The 25,230-nt window shown below is 39.2% G+C and overlaps 1 protein-coding gene across 3 annotated transcripts in view; it reads right to left on the reverse strand.

Annotated features, from left to right (window-relative positions):
- Nucleotides 1-25,230, reverse strand: part of IL17REL (interleukin 17 receptor E like) — a 91,953-nt gene that overhangs the window by 37,315 nt on the left and 29,408 nt on the right. For all 3 annotated transcript variants that reach the window (XM_063445067.1, XM_063445066.1, XM_063445065.1), the window contains exons 5-10: nt 23,136-23,250; nt 19,974-20,018; nt 18,435-18,577; nt 17,493-17,564; nt 15,458-15,512; nt 4,804-4,970 (exon numbers count right to left, since the gene is read on the reverse strand). In XM_063445067.1, the coding sequence (XP_063301137.1) occupies nt 4,804-4,970; nt 15,458-15,512; nt 17,493-17,564; nt 18,435-18,577; nt 19,974-20,018; nt 23,136-23,250 (597 nt within the window). The remainder of the gene's footprint in view (nt 1-4,803; nt 4,971-15,457; nt 15,513-17,492; nt 17,565-18,434; nt 18,578-19,973; nt 20,019-23,135; nt 23,251-25,230) is intronic.

A 25,230-nucleotide genomic window follows, 5' to 3' on the forward strand; every position in this document is an offset into this window, starting at 1 on the left:
AGGGGGACATTGGGGCGACTTGGCTGGAGACACCTATACAGGGAGTGCAGAATTATTAGGCAAATGAGTATTTTGACCACATCATCCTCTTTATGTATGTTGTCTTACTCCAAGCTGTATAGGCTCGAAAGCCTACTACCAATTAAGCATATTAGGTGATGTGCATCTCTGTAATGAGAAGGGGTGTGGTCTAATGACATCAACACCATATATCAGGTATGCATAATTATTAGGCAACTTCCTTTCCTTTGGCAAAATGGGTCAAAAGAAGGACTTGACAGGCTCAGAAAAGTCAAAAAATAGTGATATATCTTGCAGAGGGATGCAGCACTCTTAAAATTGCAAAGCTTCTGAAGCGTGATCATCGAACAATCAAGCGTTTCATTCAAAATAGTCAACAGGGTCGCAAGAAGCGTGTGGAAAAACCAAGGCGCAAAATAACTGCCCATGAACTGAGAAAAGTCAAGCGTGCAGCTGCCAAGATGCCACTTGCCACCAGTTTGGTCATATTTCAGAGCTGCAACATCACTGGAGTGCCCAAAAGCACAAGGTGTGCAATACTCAGAGACATGGCCAAGGTAAGAAAGGCTGAAAGACGACCACCACTGAACAAGACACACAAGCTGAAACGTCAAGACTGGGCCAAGAAATATCTCAAGACTGATTTTTCTAAGGTTTTATTTACTGATGAAATGAGTGAGTCTTGATGGGCCAGATGGATGGGCCCGTGGCTGGATTGGTAAAGGGCAGAGAGCTCCAGTCCGACTCAGACGCCAGCAAGGTGGAGGTGGAGTACTGGTTTGGGCTGGTATCATCAAAGATGAGCTTGTGGGGCCTTTTCGGGTTGAGGATGGAGTCAAGCTCAACTCCCAGTCCTACTGCCAGTTTCTGGAAGACACCTTCTTCAAGCAGTGGTACAGGAAGAAGTCTGCATCCTTCAAGAAAAACATAATTTTCATGCAGGACAATGCTCCATCACACGCGTCCAAGTACTCCACAGCGTGGCTGGCAAGAAAGGGTATAAAAGAAGAAAATCTAATGACATGGCCTCCTTGTTCACCTGATCTGAACCCCATTGAGAACCTGTGGTCCATCATCAAATGTGAGATTTACAAGGAGGGAAAACAGTACACCTCTCTGAACAGTGTCTGGGAGGCTGTGGTTGCTTCTGCACGCAATGTTGATGGTGAACAGATCAAAACACTGACAGAATCCATGGATGGCAGGCTTTTGAGTGTCCTTGCAAAGAAAGGTGGCTATATTGGTCACTGATTTGTTTTTGTTTTGTTTTTGAATGTCAGAAATGTATATTTGTGAATGTCGAGATGTTATATTGGTTTCACTGGTAAAAATAAATAATTGAAATGGGTATATATTTGTTTTTTGTTAAGTTGCCTAATAATTATGCACAGTAATAGTCACCTGCACACACAGATATCCCCCTAAAATAGCTAAAACTAAAAACAAACTAAAAACTACTTCCAAAAATATTCAGCTTTGATATTAATGAGTTTTTGGGGTTCATTGAGAACATGGTTGTTGTTCAATAATAAAATGAATCCTCAAAAATACAACTTGCCTAATAATTCTGCACTCCCTGTATGCAGAAGCGGCCACCCACCTGGGCAGTACAATCACAAGCGATGAAATTAACACAGCCATCTCAGGCCTGAAAGGCAATAAATCGCCGGGACCTGATGGATTCAATGGGGGATATTGTACAATATTTAGAGAATAACTTGTACCCAGACTAGAACACCTGTGTAATGTATTTCTGCAGGGGAGCATTCCAGACAGGGACATGTCCCTAGCTGACATTGTGCTTTTACCAAAACTGGGCAAGAACCTTCTCTGTCCCGAACACTATCGACCCATATCACTCATAAATCATGACACCAAGATCCAGGCTAAAATCCTGGCAGACAGATTAAATGCCCTCTTAACAAAACTGATCCATGCGGACCACGTTGGGTTCATCCCGGGTCGCCAACTGTTTGAGAACACCCCTAGGAATGTGGACCTTATTTGGAGACAGGCCAGCACTGATGCTCCCACTCTTGCAGTCTCTATTGATGCTGAAAAAGCTTTTGATAGAGTCAAATGGCCATACCTTTTTAGCCTCCTCACCTTCCTGGGCTTCCTGAATGCTTACATCACAGTGATTAAAGTTATGTACCACAATGGAACCGCACAAGTGAAAATAACAGGAGCACGACCACGTACGTTAAGGATGGGCAATGGAACACATCAGGGATGGCCTCTGTCCCCGCTCCTCTTTGTGCTCTCACTCGAGCCCCTTCTGCAGGCTCTTCGGAAGCATCCACGCATACGGGGGGTGGAGGTGGGGGGGGCAGGAATTCCTGGTATCTTCACACGCAGACAACGCTCTTAACAATAACAAACCCGAGAGAGTCCATGGAGGCACTGACAGAAGTACTTGCTCGATACGGACCATCTCGGGATATAGAGCAAATATGGAGAAATTCGTAGCGCTTCCACTCGGACTGTCTGCACAGGACAAGGCATCGCTGCATAGGGCACACAATATCCAAATAGCACAGGGCTCTATAAAATACTTAGGGGTTCACCTGACAGCAGACCCTACTATATTATACGAATTAAATTATTCCCCCTTACTGAAAACCCTTATGCGGGACATGGACAAATGGACAGATAAACCTATCTCGTGAATCAGCAGAATCCCCTTCGTTAAAATGAACATACTAGCGCAAGAGTTATTTCTGCTTCAGGTCCTACCTATACCCATAACCAAGTCGGATCTTGCACCCTTGCAAAGGGTCATCAGATCTTTCATATGGCACAATAAAAGTCCTAGGATCTCCCGGAATCGCCCTAAACTGAGAGTCGGCTTGGGCTTGCCACATCTCCATTTCTATTATCTGGCCACCCAACTCGCCCAAATAGTGATGTGGCATGTCCCTAAGGAGGAGAGGAGGTGGGTAGATCTTGAATCTTTGTTAACAGGGACAGATCTGGCTCAATTTTTTATATGGGTTCCCAAAGAGTATAGACCAATCTTACGAACAGCATGCCCCGCAATTCTCAATTCGATCAGACTTTGGGATAAAATAGCCATCAAATACAAATTGGCGTCTTCCCCTCACCTTTAACTCCCTTGTGGAGAAACAGGGAGATCCCACCTGGGATGGTAGCAAGAAACTTTCGTAATTTAGAGAGAGTAGGTTAACAGCGAATTCTCCACATGTACAAGCAGATAGTACAATTTGAAGAGCTTAAACAGAGGGCACACCTTACACCAACAGATTTTGTACGGTACTTACAGCTTAAAGACTTCGCGAAACAAGTACAGGAGAGGGAGACTGCACACAAAGCATTGCCTTTCTTTGAGAGGCTGTGTCTGAGCGAGTCTGCCCGGTCGGGCTTAATCCCTACCTTATACGCCCATCTTAGCTCAGAAAAGACCGAATGGGGATCTTTAACATACACAGAACAATGGGAAGCAGACTTAGGAGAAACATTAGAAGGTATCGATTGGAAAGACATCTGGGACACTAACAGTACTGTGTCCATTTGTGTGTCACTACAAGAACAATCATTTAAAACTATGTTCAGATGGTACACAACGCCTGAAAAACTATACAGAATGAAAAAATTGGCAGCAGGTACATGTTGGAGAGGTTGCGGAAAGAGGGGATCTTACATTCATATGTGGTGGGAATGCCCCCTAGTACACGTATACTGGAAAACGATACAGGACTTACTGGGACAGATATTGTAACGTACACCTGATGTTGACACGTGGGTATTCCTACTGAACAGACCACTAGAGTGATGAACTAAACACGAACAACTGCTCCTACACAAGATCACTTTAGCGGCTAGAAGGGCGCTAGCCCAATCGTGGCTCAAAGCGGTAATACCCCCTACACAGATAGTGCTAGCCAAAATAAGAGATACACACTTAATGGACAATCTGACTGCACAGGTTCCCTAAAGAAAATATGGGAACCCTGATTAAGAAGCAGCTTAGCAGACTAAAGGAGGGTAGGCACTGGTAATTACAGCTTTAGGGAGAAACAGATGACCCTTCTATACAGACCACTCGGAAAAGACATAATGGTGGACTGCCCAGTGCCGACCTCCCGACCGATCAGGAACCACCACAGACCTATTTATAACCTCAGCCCTCCGTGCTTTTCTTGGACTATACTTTTCTTCTTCTTTCCTTTCCTTTCTTCACTCTTCTCTTCTGTTCACTCAGATAGGAATATATTTAAAGATATGTGTGTTACCACCGGTAGTACAATACTGTGGAGCATGGAGGCGAGTTAACTAAATCAACTACAGTGGCTGACATTTCCTATCAGACCACAAGATGGGCTATCTTCCACGCCAAGAGCTAAAACAATGTTCACAAATGTTATCAAGTTCAATTGTTACGTATGCTTTAACTAAAATATAAAATGTGACAGATTAGCAATTGAGACACCAGAATATGGGCAGATTATACTTCTTAGCGAACAGGTACTGTTATGGTTTTTCAATGTCAGCACGAAAAATGTCCCAAGATCGCACGTTCTTAAATACGATGTTTCTGTCATTCAAAAAATTCACTCAAAAATAAAGAATTTAACAAAACAAATCTACAAGTCTTTGGTGACAATGTGTTTATTCTGCCCTTGTAGCATAAAGGCATTGTCACCAAAGCGATAAAGTGATTTATTTGTCTAGTATTGGAAATAAAGTTAGAATAGGTTTGTTTACACAACTTGTTTTTTTTATTGAATTAAAAAGTAATTCCGATAAGCCACTGCACCTTACCCGATCATTCACTGTTGAACTAAATGACTCCGGTAGATTTATACAGTTGTCGTTAGAAGCGTCCAACCAACACAGGTTGATGGTGACTGGAACTGGACATGTCGGCTCCCAGGAGACAGTTTCACTCATAGGATTGTAAGCAATGTTGTCCCAGAGAGTGTGGGTGTCTAAATCAGATACACAAGCATATTAAATAATAAATTAGCTGCAATGTTCTTGTTAATTTGTTTATGACCACCATTTTCTCTGTTTGGAATACCGAACCAATTCTTATTGGGTTGAGCACACCACTCTCCCACCACTCTCCCTGTGGTCTTTGGATGTGACCACAGGAAAGCATAAATCTAGGAGAATGTGTGCTGTTCCATAATCTGTATTTTGTGTGTGTGCACAGCTGTTCCTTAATATGCTTGTACGTTTTAGGCAGCTCGGCCTTTAACACATATATCCAATAAATGAAACCAAATTTTAGTTTAGTTTGAACTGCACTCATGTAAATTAGTTAATTGGACGTGCTTGTGTCCATTTAATCTATTAACTTATTTAAATACTAAGAAGTGCTTTTTTTAATTTTGATCTTTCAGCTCCTTCACGAGCCACATTTATTTGCACAATGGACAGAATTTGGTTTGGCCAAATGTAAAAAAAAAAGGTTTCGCCCATGCACAAGTCTATAACATGTGGATTTAAGACAAATTTTACCTTTCTAATTTTAATCATTACATTTAAACCTGTATCAATTTGTTTGCAGATCATGCTTTAGTGTTTTTTGATTTTTATAATTTCTTTTGACAGTTAAATCGCAAACCAGAAAAATAAGATGAAATGTTAAAATTTTTGTTACCACCTGCACCTTTAGAGCGTATGAGTTCATATATATCATATATATCCAATATTTAACTAAGAAGCACCATGTCCTTGAAGACATAGCATGGTCTTTATACAACCTAACACAATAAAACCAATTTTGCATGCTGTGTCATGTTGTTAACTATTGTGTTATTTTGTTTCATCTTTTGTTTGAACATTTTTTTAATTTTATTTTGCTACTGTGTATTGCAAATACGTGCATCACATACAATTATGTACATTGATTAGAGTTAGTTATCTATAATTTAAAAATAAGGATCACCAATGTATACCAAATTTAAGGGCCCACAACAACTGCAACATTACCCTAAACGTCCCTATATGCATTTATTTAAATTGCCTTATGACTTATTTTATATATTGTATAAATACCTTGACTTTATTGCACCTATTAATATATATACACATATGCAATAGGGGTTTGCATGATCAATTTCTTGAGTGCGCCTTTACGCCAATATAGATGTTTTTTAATAAAATGGCTGTAAATTGGACACATTCCCTGTCAATGTTTATACATTATATGCAAATGTAATCATTTTTCGAAATGAAGTCCAGACCTGCAGTGACACCGTATAGTCCAAATGACTCTGTAAATAAATTGATTGTTTAAACTGATAACTTTGTGCCTAATTTAAAAAAAAAAAAATCGAGCCTTGAACCTTTACTTTTATGGACTGGATATTTTGATTAGTGGTTCTTTAGGTAGGACCCCATTTTACTATGTCATTTGGTAAACGGGTTATCAATTGGACAGCCCCACTAGACAGGGAGCAATGGAGGGACCAGAGCACTTACACCAAAAGACAAGTGCACACATGAAAACACAGATGGACAGACAACCATTTAGCAACACGGATGGAGATCAAACCAATGAAAGCTACAGAGGTTTACACATCAGGTAAACAGAGATGAATTACAAACACAATCTCGATTACAGTTGGTCCTGTTTTATGATGGCTCGCACTTACGACAAACTCTCTAGCGTTGGGATTCAAAGGATTCCCCACGTTAGAGAGCTGATCTTTGTTCTGGGAATTTTCCCCCAACATACAGTTGCAAGAAAAAAGTATATGAACCCTTTGGAATGATATGGATTTCTGCACAAATTGGTCATAAAATGTGATCTGATCATCATCTAAGTCACAACAATACACAATCACAGTCTGCTTAAACTAATAACACACAAAGAATGAAATGTTGCCATGTTTTTATTGAACACACCATGTAAACATTCACAGTGCAGGTGGAAAAGGTATGTGAACCCTTCGATTTAATAACTGGTTGAACCTCCTTTGGCAGCAATAACTTCAACCAAACGTTTCCTGTAGTTGCAGATCAGACGTGCACAACGGTCAGGAGTAATTCTTGACCATTCCTCTTTACAGAACTGTTTCAGTTCAGCAATATTCTTGGGATGTCTGGTGTGAATCGCTTTCTTGAGGTCATGCCACAGCATCTCAATCGGGTTGAGGTCAGGACTCTGACTGGGCCACTTCAGAAGGCGTATTTTCTTCTGTTTAAGCCATTCTGTTGTCGATTTACTTCAATGCTTTGGGTCATTGTCCTGTTGCAACACCCATCTTCTGTTGAGCTTCAGCTGGTAGACAGATGGCCTTACGTTCTCCTGCAAAATGTCTTGATAAACTTGGGAATTCATTTTTCCTTCGATGATAGCAATCCATCCAGGCCCTGACGCATGATGTCCCCACCACCATACTTCACAGTTGGGATGAGGTTTTGATGTTGGTGTGCTGTGCCTCTTTTTCGCCACACATAGTGTTGTGTGTTTCTTCCAAACAACTCAACTTTGGTTTCATCTGTCCACAGAATATTTTGCAAGTACTACTGTGGAACATCCAGGTGCTCTTGTGCAAACTGTAAACATGCAGCAATGTTTTGTTTGGACAGCAGTGGCTTCCTCTGTGGTATCCTCCCATGAAATCCATTCTTGTTTAGTGTTTTACGTATTGTAGATTCGCTAACAGGGATGTTAGCATTTGCCAGTGACTTTTGTAAGTCTTTAGCTGACACTCTAGGATTCTTCTTCACCTCATTGAGCAGTCTGCGCTGTGCTCTTGCAGTCATCTTTACAGGACGGCCACTCCTAGGGAGAGTAGCAGCAGTGCTGAACTTTCTCCATTTATAGACAATTTGTCTTACCGTGGACTGATGAACAGCAAGGCTTTTGGAGATACTTTTATAACCCTTTCCAGCTTTATGCAAGTCAACAATTCTTAACCGTAGGTCTTCTGAGAGCTCTTTTGTGCGAGGCATCATTCACATCAGGCAATGCTTCTTGCGAAAAGCAAACCCAGAACTGGTGTGTGTTTTTTATAGGGCAGGGCAGCTGTAACCAACACCTCCAATCTCATCTCATTGATTGGACTCCAGTTGGCTGACATCTCACTCCAATTAGCTCTTGGAGATGTCATTAGTCTAGGGGTTCACATACTTTTTCCACCTGCACTGTTAATGTTTACATGGTGTGTTCAATAAAAACATGGCAACATTTCATTCTTTGTGTTACTACTTTAAGCAGACTGTGATTGTCTATTGTTGTGACTTAGATGATGATCAGATCACATTTTATGACCAATTTGTGCAGAAGTCCATATCATTCCAAAGGGTTCACATACTTTTTCTTGCAACTGTAGATGAAAGGGATTCCCTGCTCTGTTGCATATGTCTACGTTCGGGTAAATTTTCCCAAACATAGACAAGAGCACCAGAGCAGGGAATCCCTCTAATCTATGTTCGAGTAAAATTCACCCAAACATAGAAAAACGCACCAGAGCAGGGAATCCATCTAATCTATGTTCGAGTAAAATTCACCCAAACATAGAAAAACGCACCAGAGCAGGGAATCCATCTAATCTATGTTTGGGGAACATTCCCAGAACATAGATTAGAGGGATTCCCTGCTCTGCTGCGCTTGTCTATGTTCAGGGAAATTTCCCCGGAGATAGACCTGCACGCATCATCACTTACCGACCAATTTGCTTTACAACTGGGTTGTAAGAACGGAATCCAGTCGGTAATTGAGGAGTATCTGTATATGGTTTATACTGGTATTTGACAGCCCAGTATTTGGAAGGCTCAATCACACATTAATAGATTAAAATGGGGGCTAGATTAATTCAGATTGGTAAATTAGTCGATAAGAGTATATTAAGAGACAGTAAGTGTTAATTACACAGATTAGTGTTTATACAGATAGTCATAATATGTTCTATTAGGTTAAAAGATGATGAGTGGTAATTAACTTGCTAGAATAGATTGATAATGAAATAGCTTTTATTACTGCTAAACCAGATTGAAAACATTGTATACGTGGACTATTTATATATGGCAAGAATTTAATGGCATAGCAGGTATTGGAGAATTTAACAGACAAGATTGAGATAGCAGGACGAATGGATTAAAACAGTTCCACCCTATTTCTAGACATTGTCTTTCCTACAACAAATATGTGTGTCTTTGGGCAGAAATATTCTGCCTTAGTTTTGTAAAGGTAAATATTGCAACTTGGCTTACTGCAGTTGAACAGGCGGTGATAATTTAAAACATTGAATCTGATGGTGGAGATCTTATCTGTGCACAAAAACTGGAAGGCAGTCTTCAGGTTTTTGAGATTAAATTACCTCTGTCCTGCAGGCTATTGGTTTTAGTCAGCCTCTGACTAATGCGAACACAATTTGGGCAAATGCAGGGGAAACAAAAATCTGGTTGCACATTCAATGGGCACTTATACGTCAAAACAAATTTTGAAATATTTTGTTCATGACATAAGTATATCCTAAAAACTAGTAAGTGTATTCTGTCATGCATGTAGGAATGTTGTCTGACAGCAGAATGTATTCTGTTTCTCCTTTCTGACATAATCACTTGCCATTGCGGTGTATTGCTACACATGGCCTACAGTTTGGTTAAATAGTTTTTTGGTTTTTTTTTAAATAAATTCCAAAACCTCCATTCGAGGCCAGGACCTATCAGAAGCTTAAAGAAACAACTTTGTTCTACAAAATGTCTTTAATGAAACACTGTAGGTACTTTAACAACTTCACTTTAATGAAGTTGTTGTAGTGCCGTCAGTGCTGGCCATCCTGTCCTACCCCCTCCCCCCCTTCCCAAAACCCAATATTAAACTAAATAGAAGGATTGGAAGCACAGCATCAAGCGACACTCCTAGCCCTTTGGAGACCAGAATCTTACTTCTCGGCTGACATACTGTAGCATACCATGACGTCTCAGTGCCATCACAGTCATTGAATACAATGATTTTCTATGGTGGAATTATAGGTACATTGTGGCGAGTGCTGCGCATGCACCTACATTGCCCAATGATCCTCTATTAAGAACATTTGGTTGTCCCATTAACCTCGAGGTACGCCTCCAGAATGACATAACTCGAGAAGGAGCAATCTAAATGAAGTCCTTATAGGTTGAAACATGTTGTGCTCTAGTCTGATTTGGACGTTTTACTTTTATTGGTGGTTTTGTGCTTCTACTCATATGTTGCATTGTTTGTACAAATTTAGTTGAAATTAAATTTGCCTCAGCTAATCTCCTTTGTTATTCCTGATGGTGGAGAAGTGGACGAGAAGGTGGGGAAGAATTAAAAGAGCATCCATACCATCTACATGCCCTTATAGCCAGAGTTTGCTACATGTGACTCTGGACATTGTGAGTTACCAATTGTCTTTCTCACCAGTTGTCTTTATTTTAACTATATTATGCTATCAAAGTACTTTCTGTATTAATCAGGGGGCTTCCTGCAAAACGTAATGAAGTACTAACTATCACATTTAAGGTTTGCTGGCGTTGTTATTGCTCCCCCTATTTTTGTAATTTGGTGTATAACTCGAGAAGGAGGTTGTGGCAGTGCCGAGTAAGACTCGGTGCTGAAGAAAAGCGTTATTCTTTTTTTGTTTTTGTTTTGTGACACACAGGAGGGGATCTAAATGTCAATGGGCCTCAGCACTGTAGCACTAGGAATACAGACACATTTTCCCAATGCTTAAGTGTTCCTTTAAACACCATATTTTGCAGATTTTTACATCTAAGATTAAATTATCATCAAAGAAAGTTCAAACAGAGAATAAATGTCCCAGAAGAGAAATGTATGTATATCAAAATAATTTATTTTTCTTAAAAACATCCATAATGCTGCTTGTTAGTCATGTAAGTTGTATTATTCACTTTCTACAATAAATACGGGAACATGGAAGACAAAACCTTATGACAAAACACAGAATGAAATGATGATACATTGACGACATAGTGTAACAAAATACTCCAATCAGGCACATAGAGCGGAATCTGGCAGAATGTTGTTCCCTGGAACATTACCTAAAATAAAGGGAAATATTACTCTCCGTGGCAGTGTTCGAAAATTGGAACAAACTATGGTTTCATTCATGTTTGGGATTTATGAGAATTTTTAGGAAGCTTATGCAAGATATAGGACAGTATTTTATACACTGAGAATTGTGGAGAATGGACACATAATTTGTAAAATAAATCATTTCCAGCTAGTGTACCTACAATTTGCAATTCTCAGTGTACTGAATAAACTCCAGTTTAACAAAATGTGTTTATTTCTGCCATTTTCGGATGTGTACACAGAAAAACTCTAAGGATCTGCTAGCTTATTGGATCATAGGAAAATCATCACATAAGTATCATAACGTAGAGCACTAAACGAATCACAAATGTAAAAACATTTTTTTTTAAAATTGCAGTGAACCCATTTATAGTGGATTTGTTGTTCAATATTCTATTCTAGAATCACACACTCTTCTTAAAGGGCAATTCCACCTCCTTAAAGCAATACAGCTTTAAAGGGACACTATAGTCACCAGAACAACTACAGCTTATTGAATTTGTTCTGGTGAGTAGATTCATTACCTTCAGGCTTTTTGCTGTAAACACTGTCTTTTCAGAGAAATTGCAGTGTTTACATTACAGCCTAGTGGGCTGCTTCCTTGGGCAGTCCTGCCTAGTGTGATTCACAACATTCAGTGTCTCCACCCTCTCCATGCAGACACTGAACTTTCCTCATATTCATGCATTGATTCAATTCATCTCTATGAGGAGATGCTGATTGGCCAGGGCTGTGTTTGAATCATGCTGGCTCTGCCCCTGATCTGCCTCCTTGACAGTCTCAACAAATCCTATGGGGAAGCATTGTGATTTGCTCGGACCACCATTTCTGATAATGTCAGAGTTTAGATGCAGTTCAGAGGCAGAGGCAACAGCTCCAGACTTGAATACATGTAAGATTTTACTATATTTAGGGAGGCAAGAGGGGCCCAGGGAGTTTTGATAGTGGGTTTAACACTTAAGGGTCAGGAATACATGTTTGTGTTCCTGATCCTGTAGTGTTCCTTTAATGTGGTTGTTTCTTTTTTTTCTAGGTGGGGGAGAGTATTGAATTTAATTTGTTTGGGGGGATATTCACATAGTGTGGTAGCAGCTGATCTCTATAATATTTTACATATTGTTATATTTTATTGTTTCATCTGTATTATATTATTGCTTTACACTACTTGAAATTGTTTTGGGGTTAATTTGTTGTCCATGTGGTCTGGGTTTCACAGGTTCTCTTTAAGTTGCTTACTTCCCACTCAGATCATTTCTTCTAAATGTATTTTATGCTTTCAATCCTACATGTTTTATCCCTTGATCTGCTTTCTTGGACTTACAACACTTAAAATTGAATCTATTTTTTTTAGTTGTGTAACTTGCAGCCCTCCTAACTTGTTAGTGAATCAAAAAAACAAAAATAAGCAAGACAAGTATGGTCCCATTGTCAATCACCTAAAGAAAATTCTGCCACTATATATCACACCCAACATTGTAAAAAAACGTGGTGCACCTGTAAGGGTTATGACACTTCTTGCTAACTAATCCCAATTTTACAGCAAGGCAGGAGGATTAATATTTGCTTAAACCTTCATTACTGATAACTCCAGGAGCAAAGAAACAGTTAAGATAACCCATAACTCTTTCCAGGCACCATGCAGTCCATAAAGCAGCTGAATCACCATGTCTAAATCTATATATCCCTGGAGATATGCCAGTGATTGGATACTTCACCTGGAGGTCTTCCGTCTCCTGGATTGGTTTTGGGGCCAAAATATGTTCATGTCAAGAGTGAATTGTCAGACGGATTACTTTTTTCAGCTGGCTGTCGCATTCTCTCTGCCTGGCAGTGAGTGCATTCTGCATGCATGGTGTCCATCGGGAGCTACATACATTTCCTCCATTCTCCTTGATTATGCAGGCTCTTCATCTTCTGAAGCGACAGTGTATGACGATCCTGCTGTGCTGATAGCAACACTCTGAAGGACTCAGCCCTGGTACCCGTTGCTTCTGCAACTACTTCATGGGATAAGTTTGGCTAGGCCTCCTTTTGGGATGTTTCCAAGGTTCGTCACTTTCTGGAAGGATTGCTGGACATTGATCAGCTGTTGTTACGCCAATTGTCAGTGAAATTGCCCTCCTTCTCCTCTGCATGGTCTCGCTCTATAAAGTGTCTGATGTACGAGCCTTCAACATTGACTCTTTCTTTTTTACCCATGGGTGATTTTTACTATACCTTGCAGAACCAAATCTAACTCATCTTGTCTCGCACCCGATTTTCCAGATAGACCATGTCTTTGTGTATCTCGCAAATTGAATTTAGCTGGCTACTAAATTTAGTTGGCTTCATTGTTGCACTCCTCGCCGCATGGCCAACTCTTGATCTCATATGTATGTTCCTGTAAACCAGGCTCTGCTACCATCATAGCTCGATAGGTCAAGTGGAGCCTTCCCCTCTCTAGTGTAGACGGCATCTTTGGTGCTCACTCGGTACAGGGTGCTGTGGCATCAGCTGCCATGGACATGGGTGGTTTGTTAACCGAGGTTCTGGCGACGGCTAATTGGTCAAAGGAATTGACTTTTCGGACATTTTATTTCTGTCCTTGTTCATATGAATCCTTTGCTTTAATCTCTGTGCGTTAAAAATATGAAGCACTTTGTCTTGCTGTAAAATTGGAGATTATCCTAGCCTTGGTGAAGAAATAAGAACATTTTATTAAAGGATCACTATAGGGTCAGGAACACAAACATGTATTCCTGACCCTATAGTGTTTAACACACCATTTAGGTGACTTGCCCTCCTTAACCCCCCTATAAAAGTTTAAAACTTACCTTATTTCCAGCAACGCGCGGGTCTGCCGGCGCTGGTTCCACCCCCTTTGTGACATCATCAAAATGCCTGAGTTTTTGCCAAACCAATGCTTTCCCATGGGGAAAGCATTGGATTGGCTAAAATCAGCACGGGGCTGGGCCAAATGCTGTTTTGGACCTCCTTGAATCAATGCATCTCTATGAGGAAAATTCAGCATCTCCATGCAGAGTATGGGGACGCTGAATGGCAGTGCTGCTTACTGTGCAGAACTGAGCCAGGAAGCACCTCCAGTGGCCATCTGAGGAGTGGCTGCTTGGAGGTGTCCCTAGGGGCAATGCAAACACTGTCTTTTCTCTGACTATAGTGTCCCTTTAAGGACAGGAGGGAAATATCCCCCCCCCCCACCTTGTTTCTTCTAGCATCCCCCTTTTTTCTCTTCAGGTTTTCAGGTGTCGGGGTGTGGTTTGTGTTTATATGGTTTTATTATTTCGGATGTTGTCACATTTGGTGAATTAATTAATGCTCTATATACTAATTAATTAATTTCCTCTCTCTACTAATTAATTAATTACTCAAAAAACTAATTAATTTGATCTATATACTAATTAATTAATTGCTCTATATACTAATTATTTAATTTCTCTATATTCTTGCATATTTACATTGATTGAGATGTCAATATTGCTGTGTATTACATCCTGTATGTTACAGTTTACTAAGCGGATGGTCCTGATTGCCAATGGTTCCTGTTTTGCAGTGTTTGATTTATACAGTTCTACACTTCTCCGATGGACTGCTCTCCTGCTCGACCTCATCAAAGAAAGAGGAAGTGGGAGGGTCTTGATGAAGGGTTTATATATCTAACCTCATGCTGATTGGATGTTTTTTTACTGGTTATGTTAACTGTTTCTTTGCTGCTGAATGTATCAGTAAGAAGGACTTATGTCTTCAATAAAATGTAGATAATTTCTTCACTAAGACTTGGAAAATATATATTTTTTGTGCTGCAGATGGAGTATACCTAACAAGTATCACATTCACATACAGTGTAGTACATATGTTTTTCCATTTATTTAACTCTACACTACCTTCAACATTATTATTGGTTACACATAGCAACATTATTTAAGTAAAACATTATGGACACTACAAGTTTAATTTAATTTTTAGAACAAATCTACAACTTTTTTTCCCAGAGGCTACAAACCTTCCATGGAACTATTCAGCTTGAGGTTAATGTATGCTTTACTGAACCAAAAACATTCACGTTTGCAGGACACATTTGAAATCTAGAGAAATTTCTAATTCCTGACAAAATACTTTCAAAATATATAATGATACAGAACCTAGCCCATTCCAGTAACTGTTTGTGACAGCACGAAGATAAGAAGGTTTATCCTGAAGACATATCTTATATAAATACATTCTTCCCAACAGAAATAAAGTTTCATCAACCAAATTAATAGAATGGACACCGACACTTTTAAAAAAAATATTTGAATTTCTTTCTCCATATATATAACAATATTTCTCCATTCCCACGCTAAAATACAAATATATATCAAAGGTCACTGATGTTAACATGTTTCATTAAAGAGTACTTACCATGCTTAAATGGACAAAGACGTATCCGTCTTGAATCTGTAAATGCTGACCAACCCTAACAAGAAAAAAAAAATTGCTTTTATATACATTTTTCAAATTAAACATTATCATTTCAATGGTAAATTGCGGGCATTCTTGTAAAATCCACATTTTGGCAAGTATTCCCTTCATTAAAGTTGTTGGTTTCTATATACAGGCAGAATAGTTTAATCTTGATTGGGTGTCTCTGGCTTCCCACAACCCAGCCCACACTGGAGGTGTGGCTAAGGCAGAGATTACACACTTCCTTCTAGCCATACCGATTCATACCAGCAATGGCTGTTATGATAGGCTGAAAGCGGTCAACTGAAACTCTTAGCCAATCACAGCCACTTATTTCTGTGCAGGCACATGCTTGGTCTTAAGCCAAGCAGCAGAGGTGTTGTTGGGTTTTTCTGGTTTACCTGGTTTACCATTTTCTGGTTTACCATTAAAATGTGAAAAAGGTTTCAACACTGAAAAGGAGGACTGTGTCAAAACTATTTAAATTAGATGAAGCAGTTATAGTGCCTACAACGTCCCTTCAAGAAAAGTTCACTAAGAGCATTATACTCAGCATCTTGTTATGGGGAGTTTATTAATTATACTAGAGTTTAGGTCACATACAGAGAGGAAAAAAGAACAAAAGAAGACAAACAAACATTGCAGAGGACATCTGTAAATAGAACATGCTTCTGATAAATAAACAAACAATTACTGAAATAAGAACAGGACAATTTAAAAGGGCATAACCGAGCCTCGTCAAAATCCTAATTCACTGACAAAGCAATAAATCTACACAAATTGCAGATTCTGATAAAACATTAAAATTCAGAAGAAAAAAACACGAAAGGCACTATGCATGCTAATTTGGCTATTGTTCACAATTTGCAAATTTGACTTCAGACAGTTCTGAAAAATTATTTAATTCTTAATATTATTTATAAATTAATTATTTTAGTACATATTAGAGGTGTATTTATCATCCGTGATAAGATTTACGCTTTGTCTCTCCATCTTTTATTTCATTTCATTTTTTTTCTCTTGAAATTCTAATATTGAATATAACATTGAAAATCACCTGTAACTTGTGTAAACATTTTTCAAAGTCATGAGCAATTGTATTTTAAATGTATAATGAAGACATAGCAATAGTCGTCAAAATCCAGTTTTGGCACAGCCAAGCCATGTGTTGCTTTAAAGAAGAAACTATTTTTCATAGCCTCCTCTTTCATCTCTCTCTCTCTCTCTCTCTCTCTCTACTTTTTTTTTTTATAATTTTTATTTTAGTTAACTCACCTGACCTTCTGATCCAGCTCCTTCTTGTCCTTACCAGAGGTCTACCTGTGCTCTGCCAACTGTATTAATTGATTTGCCCTGCTCGAGGACACTTCCCCAAGCAGGGCAAACCTCCTCTGTGATGCTGACACGCTGGCTTCATTGGCAAAGTGCCAGACTCTCAATGGAGTGATGTCAGACACTCTGTTTCTATACTCCATATCCAGCGCTCGGCGAGTCATCTAAGGAGTAACCATGAAAATCACAGCACATGCACTGATGTCAATATGCTTGGAGAACAGAACGACAGCCTTTTCTGCTCTTCCTTTCACTCATGGAGTTTATGCCAAAGAATTGACTGATGGGTTGGATAAAGACCTTTTTTATTTAAAAAGAGGTTTCTCCCAATCTATACATTTGCTAGAACAATGTATAGATGGAATGTTATGCTCATTTACAAGAGCATAAGTTATAATCACCTGTCGACTCATTCAGAGTCAGACAGTAAGCCAGGTTTTCCGAAGGATTCTTTACAATTGTTGGATGTTTTCTTTGGAACTTTGAGCACCGTGCAATAAAGCATGGGGGAAGGTGATATACAGCTTTCTGTAGAGTATTCTTTTCATTTCCAGAATTTTCAGCACACAATCTCAACATTTTTTGTTTATTAATTATTGCTAAGCTACAGACGTCACTTTTATATTTAAACATGATTTTTTTAAAAAATGATAGAAATTACCTCGATGCACAAACATGGTAAAATGTCCGAATACGGTAATGTGGCTGATTTTGAAGAATTTCCCATTTTTATCTGAAAAAATGAAAGAATACATGATTGTATTATAGGGCGGCATGTAATTAATGTAATTAATCTTTAGGTGATATATAATATTCCACTACTATATACGCCTTTTAATGTGTATTTGCGGGTGCAACAATGTTCATTTTTCCATTTAACAATTTTACAACCAATCTCTCTCAGATCTGCTGGTTATATCTATTATTTTATTTCATTTTCATTGACCTTTATAAAAATAACTGAAAACTAACACCCTAAAAATAACTGATTTCCATTCTGTTACAGACCCTTAGTGCAGTATTTCCCCACATATAGACTTTTGACGTATTTTTGAGAGACTACGGAGCAATGGTTCTCAAACCAGTCTTCATGACCCAGCAATAGTCTATGTTTTGTCCGTATCTCCATTGAAATAGGAAAGGGAAAAATTTAAGTTACTACTATGGGGTCAAAATTACAGAAATTACAATTTTAGTTCTCAAATTTCAATTTCTCACGGAGTGATTTACGGGGCGTCTTTTTAAGAACTTTGGGAAAGAATGGGCTCTTCTATTGCCTAAAGTCATACAACGTGGACAGTAGTGATAGGCTGAGAGTTCTGACTTAACCTTTCACAAATGTTTAACCCAAAAATCAGTATGGTAGAGATATCAGCTGTATCAACCCATGAAAAATGGTCTCACGATATTTTGTCCTAATTGTTGTTCTCTGTTACCCCATCTGCTATCTAGTTCTGGGATAAATAATTAGTCATTGCAATCCAGTGGTTATTAAAACACAGCGTTACAGGAAGAAGGAGTCACTCCTTGAACAAATCAACCAGTTATATTAATTATTGATGTAATATATTAAGAATACTGGTCTGCTAACAATTAAACTTACCAGTGCATATGCCCCACTGATGTCCTGGCAGGTGTACAGTTTCAAACAAAGGCGTACATTGTAGTCATACTCTTCAAGATTATTTGATACATGCACTGTTATGGTTTTCTTCTCTTCGTCTATCCTGAAATCTAACTCTCCAGCTGAAAAAATAAATAAACTTAGTGTAGTAGTAAATTTAAACCAGCTCTGACATGTTAAATTAATTGTTTCACAGACTGTACTGCACATCAGAGCGTGTTTTCTATCACGTGCAGTCATTATATATATATACATATATGTATATCCAGGTGGTATTTGTGTGCATTCCTCACTCTTGGGCCATCTACCAGAGACCTGGAAGTCTGAGGTCTCTGTGCAATGTGTTAGCTGTAGGAACTGCACTTTTCTGGACAAAGAGCTGCTGTTGCCTCTCTCCCAACTTGGCGGGTTTACAGCCCTGAGTTCTCCTATTTGAGCTCTCTGTCCTACTACTGCTTGTGCTGCATTTTCTGGTGACTTGTCTCTGGGTTCTGGTGGTACTCCAAATGGCAAATACAGGACAGGGCAGAGCAATGGTGATGCTAGTGCAGGGAGGCTGTATGTGATGGTATGTGTGGGTGAGACTGCTTATGGTGGTAAATCTGTGCAGTTAGGCTACCTAACTGTGTGTGGGGGCAAGTGGCTACCTGTGATGTTTTTCTGCGTGTGGGAAGAGGCAGATTGTAGTGTTGCATTTGAGGGTGATGAGGCTGATTGTGGTGTTGTGTTTGTGAAAGTTATTTGTGATGAAGTGCGTGTTTTTGTTGTTCAGTGTGAGTGGGTACTGGCTATTTTCAGTGTGCGTGCACACAGGGCCTGTTTGTGTTGTGTGTTGGTTTTTATTGTGTGTGGATTGGTTCAGGGTCTGTGTGTGTGGATTCTAGCTATCTCTGTGCATTTGTGTGTGTGGCTGTTTGTAGTGTGTGTTTAGGGGCTGATAATAGTGCGTGTTTGCTGTGTGTGGTTATGAGCTGTTTGTAGCATGTTTGTAGAGTTTTACCATCTTTGATCTGCCCATGGGCCCATGAAGCTGTTGAGCACCCACTTTCGTCTGTTGCACCAATAGTGTCTGCCTTTAATGGACCCACCACCGAGATCCTTACAGCCCATTTCCACCACGGCCAAATAAATATTTGCCTGATTTTTACTCAATGGCCAGTCCAGGCCCATCTTGGTTTTATAATCATCTTATTTTCAGTGCTGTGTGTATCAGTTGACCTTTATGTATACATATATATATGAACACTGAACGGACTGCCATAAATGCTGGGGGTAAATAGCATTGCAATGTTAGCTTAATGTCATGCATAACTCTGTAACAGTCAAAGACATGCCAGGTATGTAATGACATAAAGGGATATTCACACCCCATGTTCCCTAAGGAGTTAACATCCCTTATCAAAAGAACACAAAATGTAACCTCTCGGCAAGACGTCTTATTGCTAGTGTGCTTTATGAGATAATACAACAAATTATACGGCATCTGGGTTTAGGATCAACACAGGTAATTCTACTTACCTAGACAGGAAGGTATACTACTGGACAAAACACTGTTGCGACAATCTAAGAAAAACAGGACAGATAGCTCAACTGAATAAAAGGTTTAAACATTCAAATATAACATGTAACACTTTTTGTAGATTAGGTAGACATATCTGCCGTATCTCATTGGTAATGTCGCTCTATGAAATATGGCTGTACTATTCAACTGGAAGGTTCTCTCTCAATGGTTTGGGGAAAGGAGGGTCGAGTGTACCTTGTGATTGCCTGCCCTCTAGAATAATTATACTCCGTTATATTATTATATTATGTTCAAGTTATATTATTACCGGTACATTGTATTTCCATGTTAAGAGGCTCCTGTGTCAAACTTTCCTCGGTGTTCAATCAAGTCCCCTGCAACTGTTATTCTTCAAAATCGAATTTAAAATATAAAGAAGCTTAAGAGAGCAGATAAAGTCAGAAATTGGGACCTCGGCTGTTGGGGTCCTCAATTATCGACCTACGAATGCTGGAATTTTCTCCTGCTGTGGCTTAACTAGTTTTGTGAATTACGTAGCAATCCTAAAGGAGGCTTCAAATGAAATGCATGTTACCATTACATCATCAATAGCTAATCCTCACTAGCGTTTCTGGCATTATGTAAGTTCTTAATACCTTTGACTTAGCCAGGTCATACACTAAAATCCCCAATGATGAATGTCGAAAAAATCTTCCTTTAACTGAACCTTACGTCAGCTGGTGCCTTGTGGCCCAGCTATGCATCTTATTGTGTAAATATTAGCACAGCTTATAGGTTGTGTTATGCTGCACTTACACAAAATGAATTACCAATTCCCCAGATTACGGTAATTATTCTGTGTGCAATTTTGTCTTTCTCTCTATTTTCACAAGCAAAACCGCTATGTTAGCATCGAATTTCCTTGCGTGTTCTACCTGATTATTAACATGTGTGTCAATAATGACATTTTGCATCATCACAGCCTGGAACATATTGCTGATAAATAATCACAATATAAGAATACATTTTTTACATAACATATTCTTAGAGGGCAGTATAGAACATTTGTAAATTGGCTTAAAGAGACGTTCTGATGATTATACTTTAATTACATCAGAACCTAAACCACATATTGAATAGTCAACTCTTCCCTCTATGCAGGGTTATGATAGTACATATATGAAATCATTATTTGCAGCTGCTAGGCAGACATACATTCTGTTTTCTACAGATGCACACAGGACAAAACAATTACACATATTACAATAATTTCATCCGTGTAGGATGAGCAGAGCAATGCTTTGCCGAGCAGATCAATTTCAATAACGTAGGCTCTAAACTACTGTGATACTTTGCAGTAACCCAAATCTTGACACTTTACAGATAACTAACTACATGTAAAGTGACACTCTAAGCAACTCAACAACTTAAAGGGAAACTGTAGAGCCAGGAAATCAAAGTTGTTTCCCTTGCACTTTGCAGTAGGGGTTGGCTTGGGCTCGCTTGGGCTCTGCATCCGCTCCTCCGCCTGCCAACATCAGCTGCGCATGCGGGGCAATCAATCAATGCGCTCGCATTAGGGATTCCCCCATTTGAAAGTATGTATAATGCTTTCCTACATTGTATTGGGTGAAGCTGGGCATCCCCATGCATAGTTTCTTAAAAACTGCAATAATTACCTTTGCAGGGTTAGGTGACCTAGGACACTGCACCTAGACCGCTTCAATGAGCTGATGTGGTCTGAATGCCTATAGTGTCCCATTAATAGATCATGGCCCTGCAGTCTCACTGCTCAATTCCCAGCCATTTAGGCTTTCATTCACTTTGGTGATGCAGCCCTAGACGCATCTCCCCTGGCTGTGACTCACAAAGGCCTCCCTACACAGTTCACATGTCTGTTCACATTTTTGAATTGTCTGCTAGAGCCCACAGCAGTCTCCTGTGTGTGATTAAAGCTCAAACTTAAACACACTGTGCTGTAAAAAAATAAAACCCTTTTCCAGTCTAGGTGAGTAGGCAGAATTAATTAACCAAAAAGGTGTGTTTCTTTTTAATCAATGCAGAGCTACTCATTGGCTTAGAGCATCAGGTGACCGCTCTAAGTCAATCAGCAGAGGCCCTGCCTGGCTGCACTCCAGTCTTCCCGTAACTGAGATTCAGAGGCTGGGTGCCTGGGTGACCTGCAGATCAACTCTGGAGCCAAACTTTGGGGTTAAACAATTCGAGAACAATTCAACCCCTTAAAGTAAGAGTGCACCAGGGGACCTCCTGACACCATAACAACTTAATTTAGATAAAGTTGTTATGGTGCTCGGAGTGTCCCTTTATTTAACATGATGCATGCACACATATTTGAGTTTTATTTTTTCTTTCCAGTTTTTTTCTCTTCAGCTTTTACATTCTTACATTCTTTCTTTGTTCTCATCTTTTGTGTAGCAAGAAATGTGAGCTGATGTTGAACGTGATTGAATTGTTTCATACATTCGTAAAAACTTCTTAGAGGTTTCGTCAGTTCTTAGAAAATTAAAGGATCCCTCCCGCAGGGGGAAAAAACGAATTGCACAATCCATACAAAATGTGGTTACGTAACCTAGAGAAGTTTTAACTAATAGCAGGAAAGTCGTGATCTGGTGAAGGCCACATTATATCTGTACTAAGTGACAGACAAATAATCATGTAACAATGTTACAAATGTACTAACAGATCAGATGAAAGCAATAACTGCGCTTACACAGAAAGCACGTGTCAAGAGGTCACGTTATCCAATCAGCAATAATGGCAACTGGCATAGTAATATAGATTTGAAAATATACAGGTCCATCAAGTTAAATCTTTAGAAGCTGTTTTCCATATAAGACATTTTTTCATTTTTTATTTATTTATGTGATAGTCTCTGAGGACAAATTCTAACTTCAACAAGCCTGTTCTGAGCAAATTTGTACTCAGAACATTTAAAATGAGAATGGTACCCACACCATGAATGAACAGACTTCTTGCTACATTTGAAAAGAAGATAATTATCACAGGACTGCGTAGCCCATATAGAATGTCCAATTTAACCTTATATGTAAATGAACCCTGTATTGAATGACCAGTACCATTGTTTTGTATAAATTTAGTTGTGTGTTTGCAAAGCTTTGACTAATTGACATTTACGATAAAATGCTCCCATTTCCTACCTTCCACATGGTACTCTTTGCTCAGTTCAATATCACAGAAGTATGGAACTGTTCTCATGGACACAAAAACATGTTGCCCGACACCCACTTCAAAGCAGTTAAACTGAACATGTACCTGTGAAGAGACGACATTGTGAGTAAAACACGCGTCATATATTTTATCACCATTAAATGTTTTGCATGAAGAAGACATACTACTATGAAGAGCAACTCTGTATTCTAAAGTTCTAAAAATAGAGCAGTTGTCATGAAAAAACAGAAAATGTTCCTGTTCGATGCTCTACATTTAGCACTTTGCTCATGATTTCATTTTTCATCACATTAAGTATCGATGCTTCCAACTCGTTAAAACATCAGCAACCACAACCGATGGCAGAAGACCTCTTGTAGACCACTAAATCCCTGAACTTTTGGATGGCACTCTTATCATGATCAGACACATTTTCTATGCTTGAACGAAGCCATAATAACGCAGCCAATAGGATCAAGAAAACATTTGGGGGTCAGGAAACATTTTCAACCCATTAGGAGAACGTCAGGACCTCAGAGCTCTGATATTAAAAAAGGTCATGTATTTAATTGTTTAATGCAGGAAGGCAACATCATGTATTATAAAAAGTATTACTTTCAAGAAAATGTACAGAAACATTCCAAGCACCATAATCACTACAGTCCACTGTAGCAGTTATGTCGCCAGGCTCCCAGCATAATCTTTCAAATCATTTTAGCATGGTTTGATACTTATCTGAGTCCCACCAGGGCTAGAGAAATCAGGTGTTCAAATCTGCTATAATTTGATCTCGTTCATTAATTCAGCTGACACTGTCAGCCAATAAGTAAAATCCAACACTGCCATCGGGCTTCGTCTGCTTGAGGAGACCAATGGCAGGGATCAAGGAAAGTATAGGATATGCAGAAATTATTTGACAGATTAAGCTGGGATAGGGCCAGTGCAATTCTGGCACCATAACCACAACAGTGGGTGGTACTGGCTATGGTGGTTAGAGTGATCTTTTCAGGATTTATCACACTGCATAGAAATGTATACTTTACCTTTAATGGCAAAAGGGAACATTTTGTATCCTGTTGCTGTTATAAATCTCTACATGTGCCCATAAATAGTAAATTTAAAAAACTGCCGGCGCTGAGTTTAGATCTAATCAGCAAACTAATAGAAAAACGAGTGGAAGCCAAAATAACTGATTGCTGTACCTTAAACTAAAAACATTATAACCACTGCAGCTTGATTAGAAAATCACTGTCTGGCGGGTACTCCTTGCTGAAACAAAACCTAAATTATCATCAAAGCCTCCTTATCCTCCTTATACCAGAGCGATGTACAGAGGTTCCGCTAGTGCAGCTCAGGATATTGTGACAAATCATTTGGGACATGGTCCCTTTAACAACACACAATGTGCAGTGAGGATGTTAAACATTGATAAAGGGACCTCGCCGTCAGATGTTTGTCACATTAAGATCGCCTTACAAACCACGGACAGTATTAATATGACCGTGCCCTTATATAGTAATTAAACTTTACGTTTGTTTTGTAGTTTTCTGATTTACAGAGCATGTTGAATCCTAATGAAACTGAGCAAGTTACAAGGTCTGCTTTGACTCACCCAATAGTTCCACTCTCAGTGCAATGCCGGGATTTCCCAACCGCTATATAACTAGATAAGAGATACATTTCCCTAATTGTGAATTATTGAGGAGTTACGTTTATAAATACAGCTACATAGAAACCTAAACAGGAACTTGGAAAAGGAACAGAAATTCAATAAAATTAAAGATTTCCCCTTTTGATAAAAAGACTCAACAGACACTACAATCCCCAATGTTTGGCTAGTTCTCCATTATGAAGGGGAAACAATACATTAAACTGAAATAGGAATCTGTCTCTCCATTACCAAATTTATGAATAGAACATCCTTAAAGGAACACTCGCACCAGTGGTTATGGTACTACCACCATTGTAACTAGTCAAATCGTTTCAGAACATTTTGACTGAGCTGATCAGTTGATCACTCTCGGCCAATGAGCTGAGGACTGTACTGCACTGCCAGGCTTAACTCAGACAAAAGGCTTCATGCTC

Source organism: Pelobates fuscus, chromosome 3 (genome assembly GCF_036172605.1).
Source record: "Pelobates fuscus isolate aPelFus1 chromosome 3, aPelFus1.pri, whole genome shotgun sequence".
Taxonomy (NCBI): Eukaryota; Metazoa; Chordata; class Amphibia; order Anura; family Pelobatidae; genus Pelobates; species Pelobates fuscus.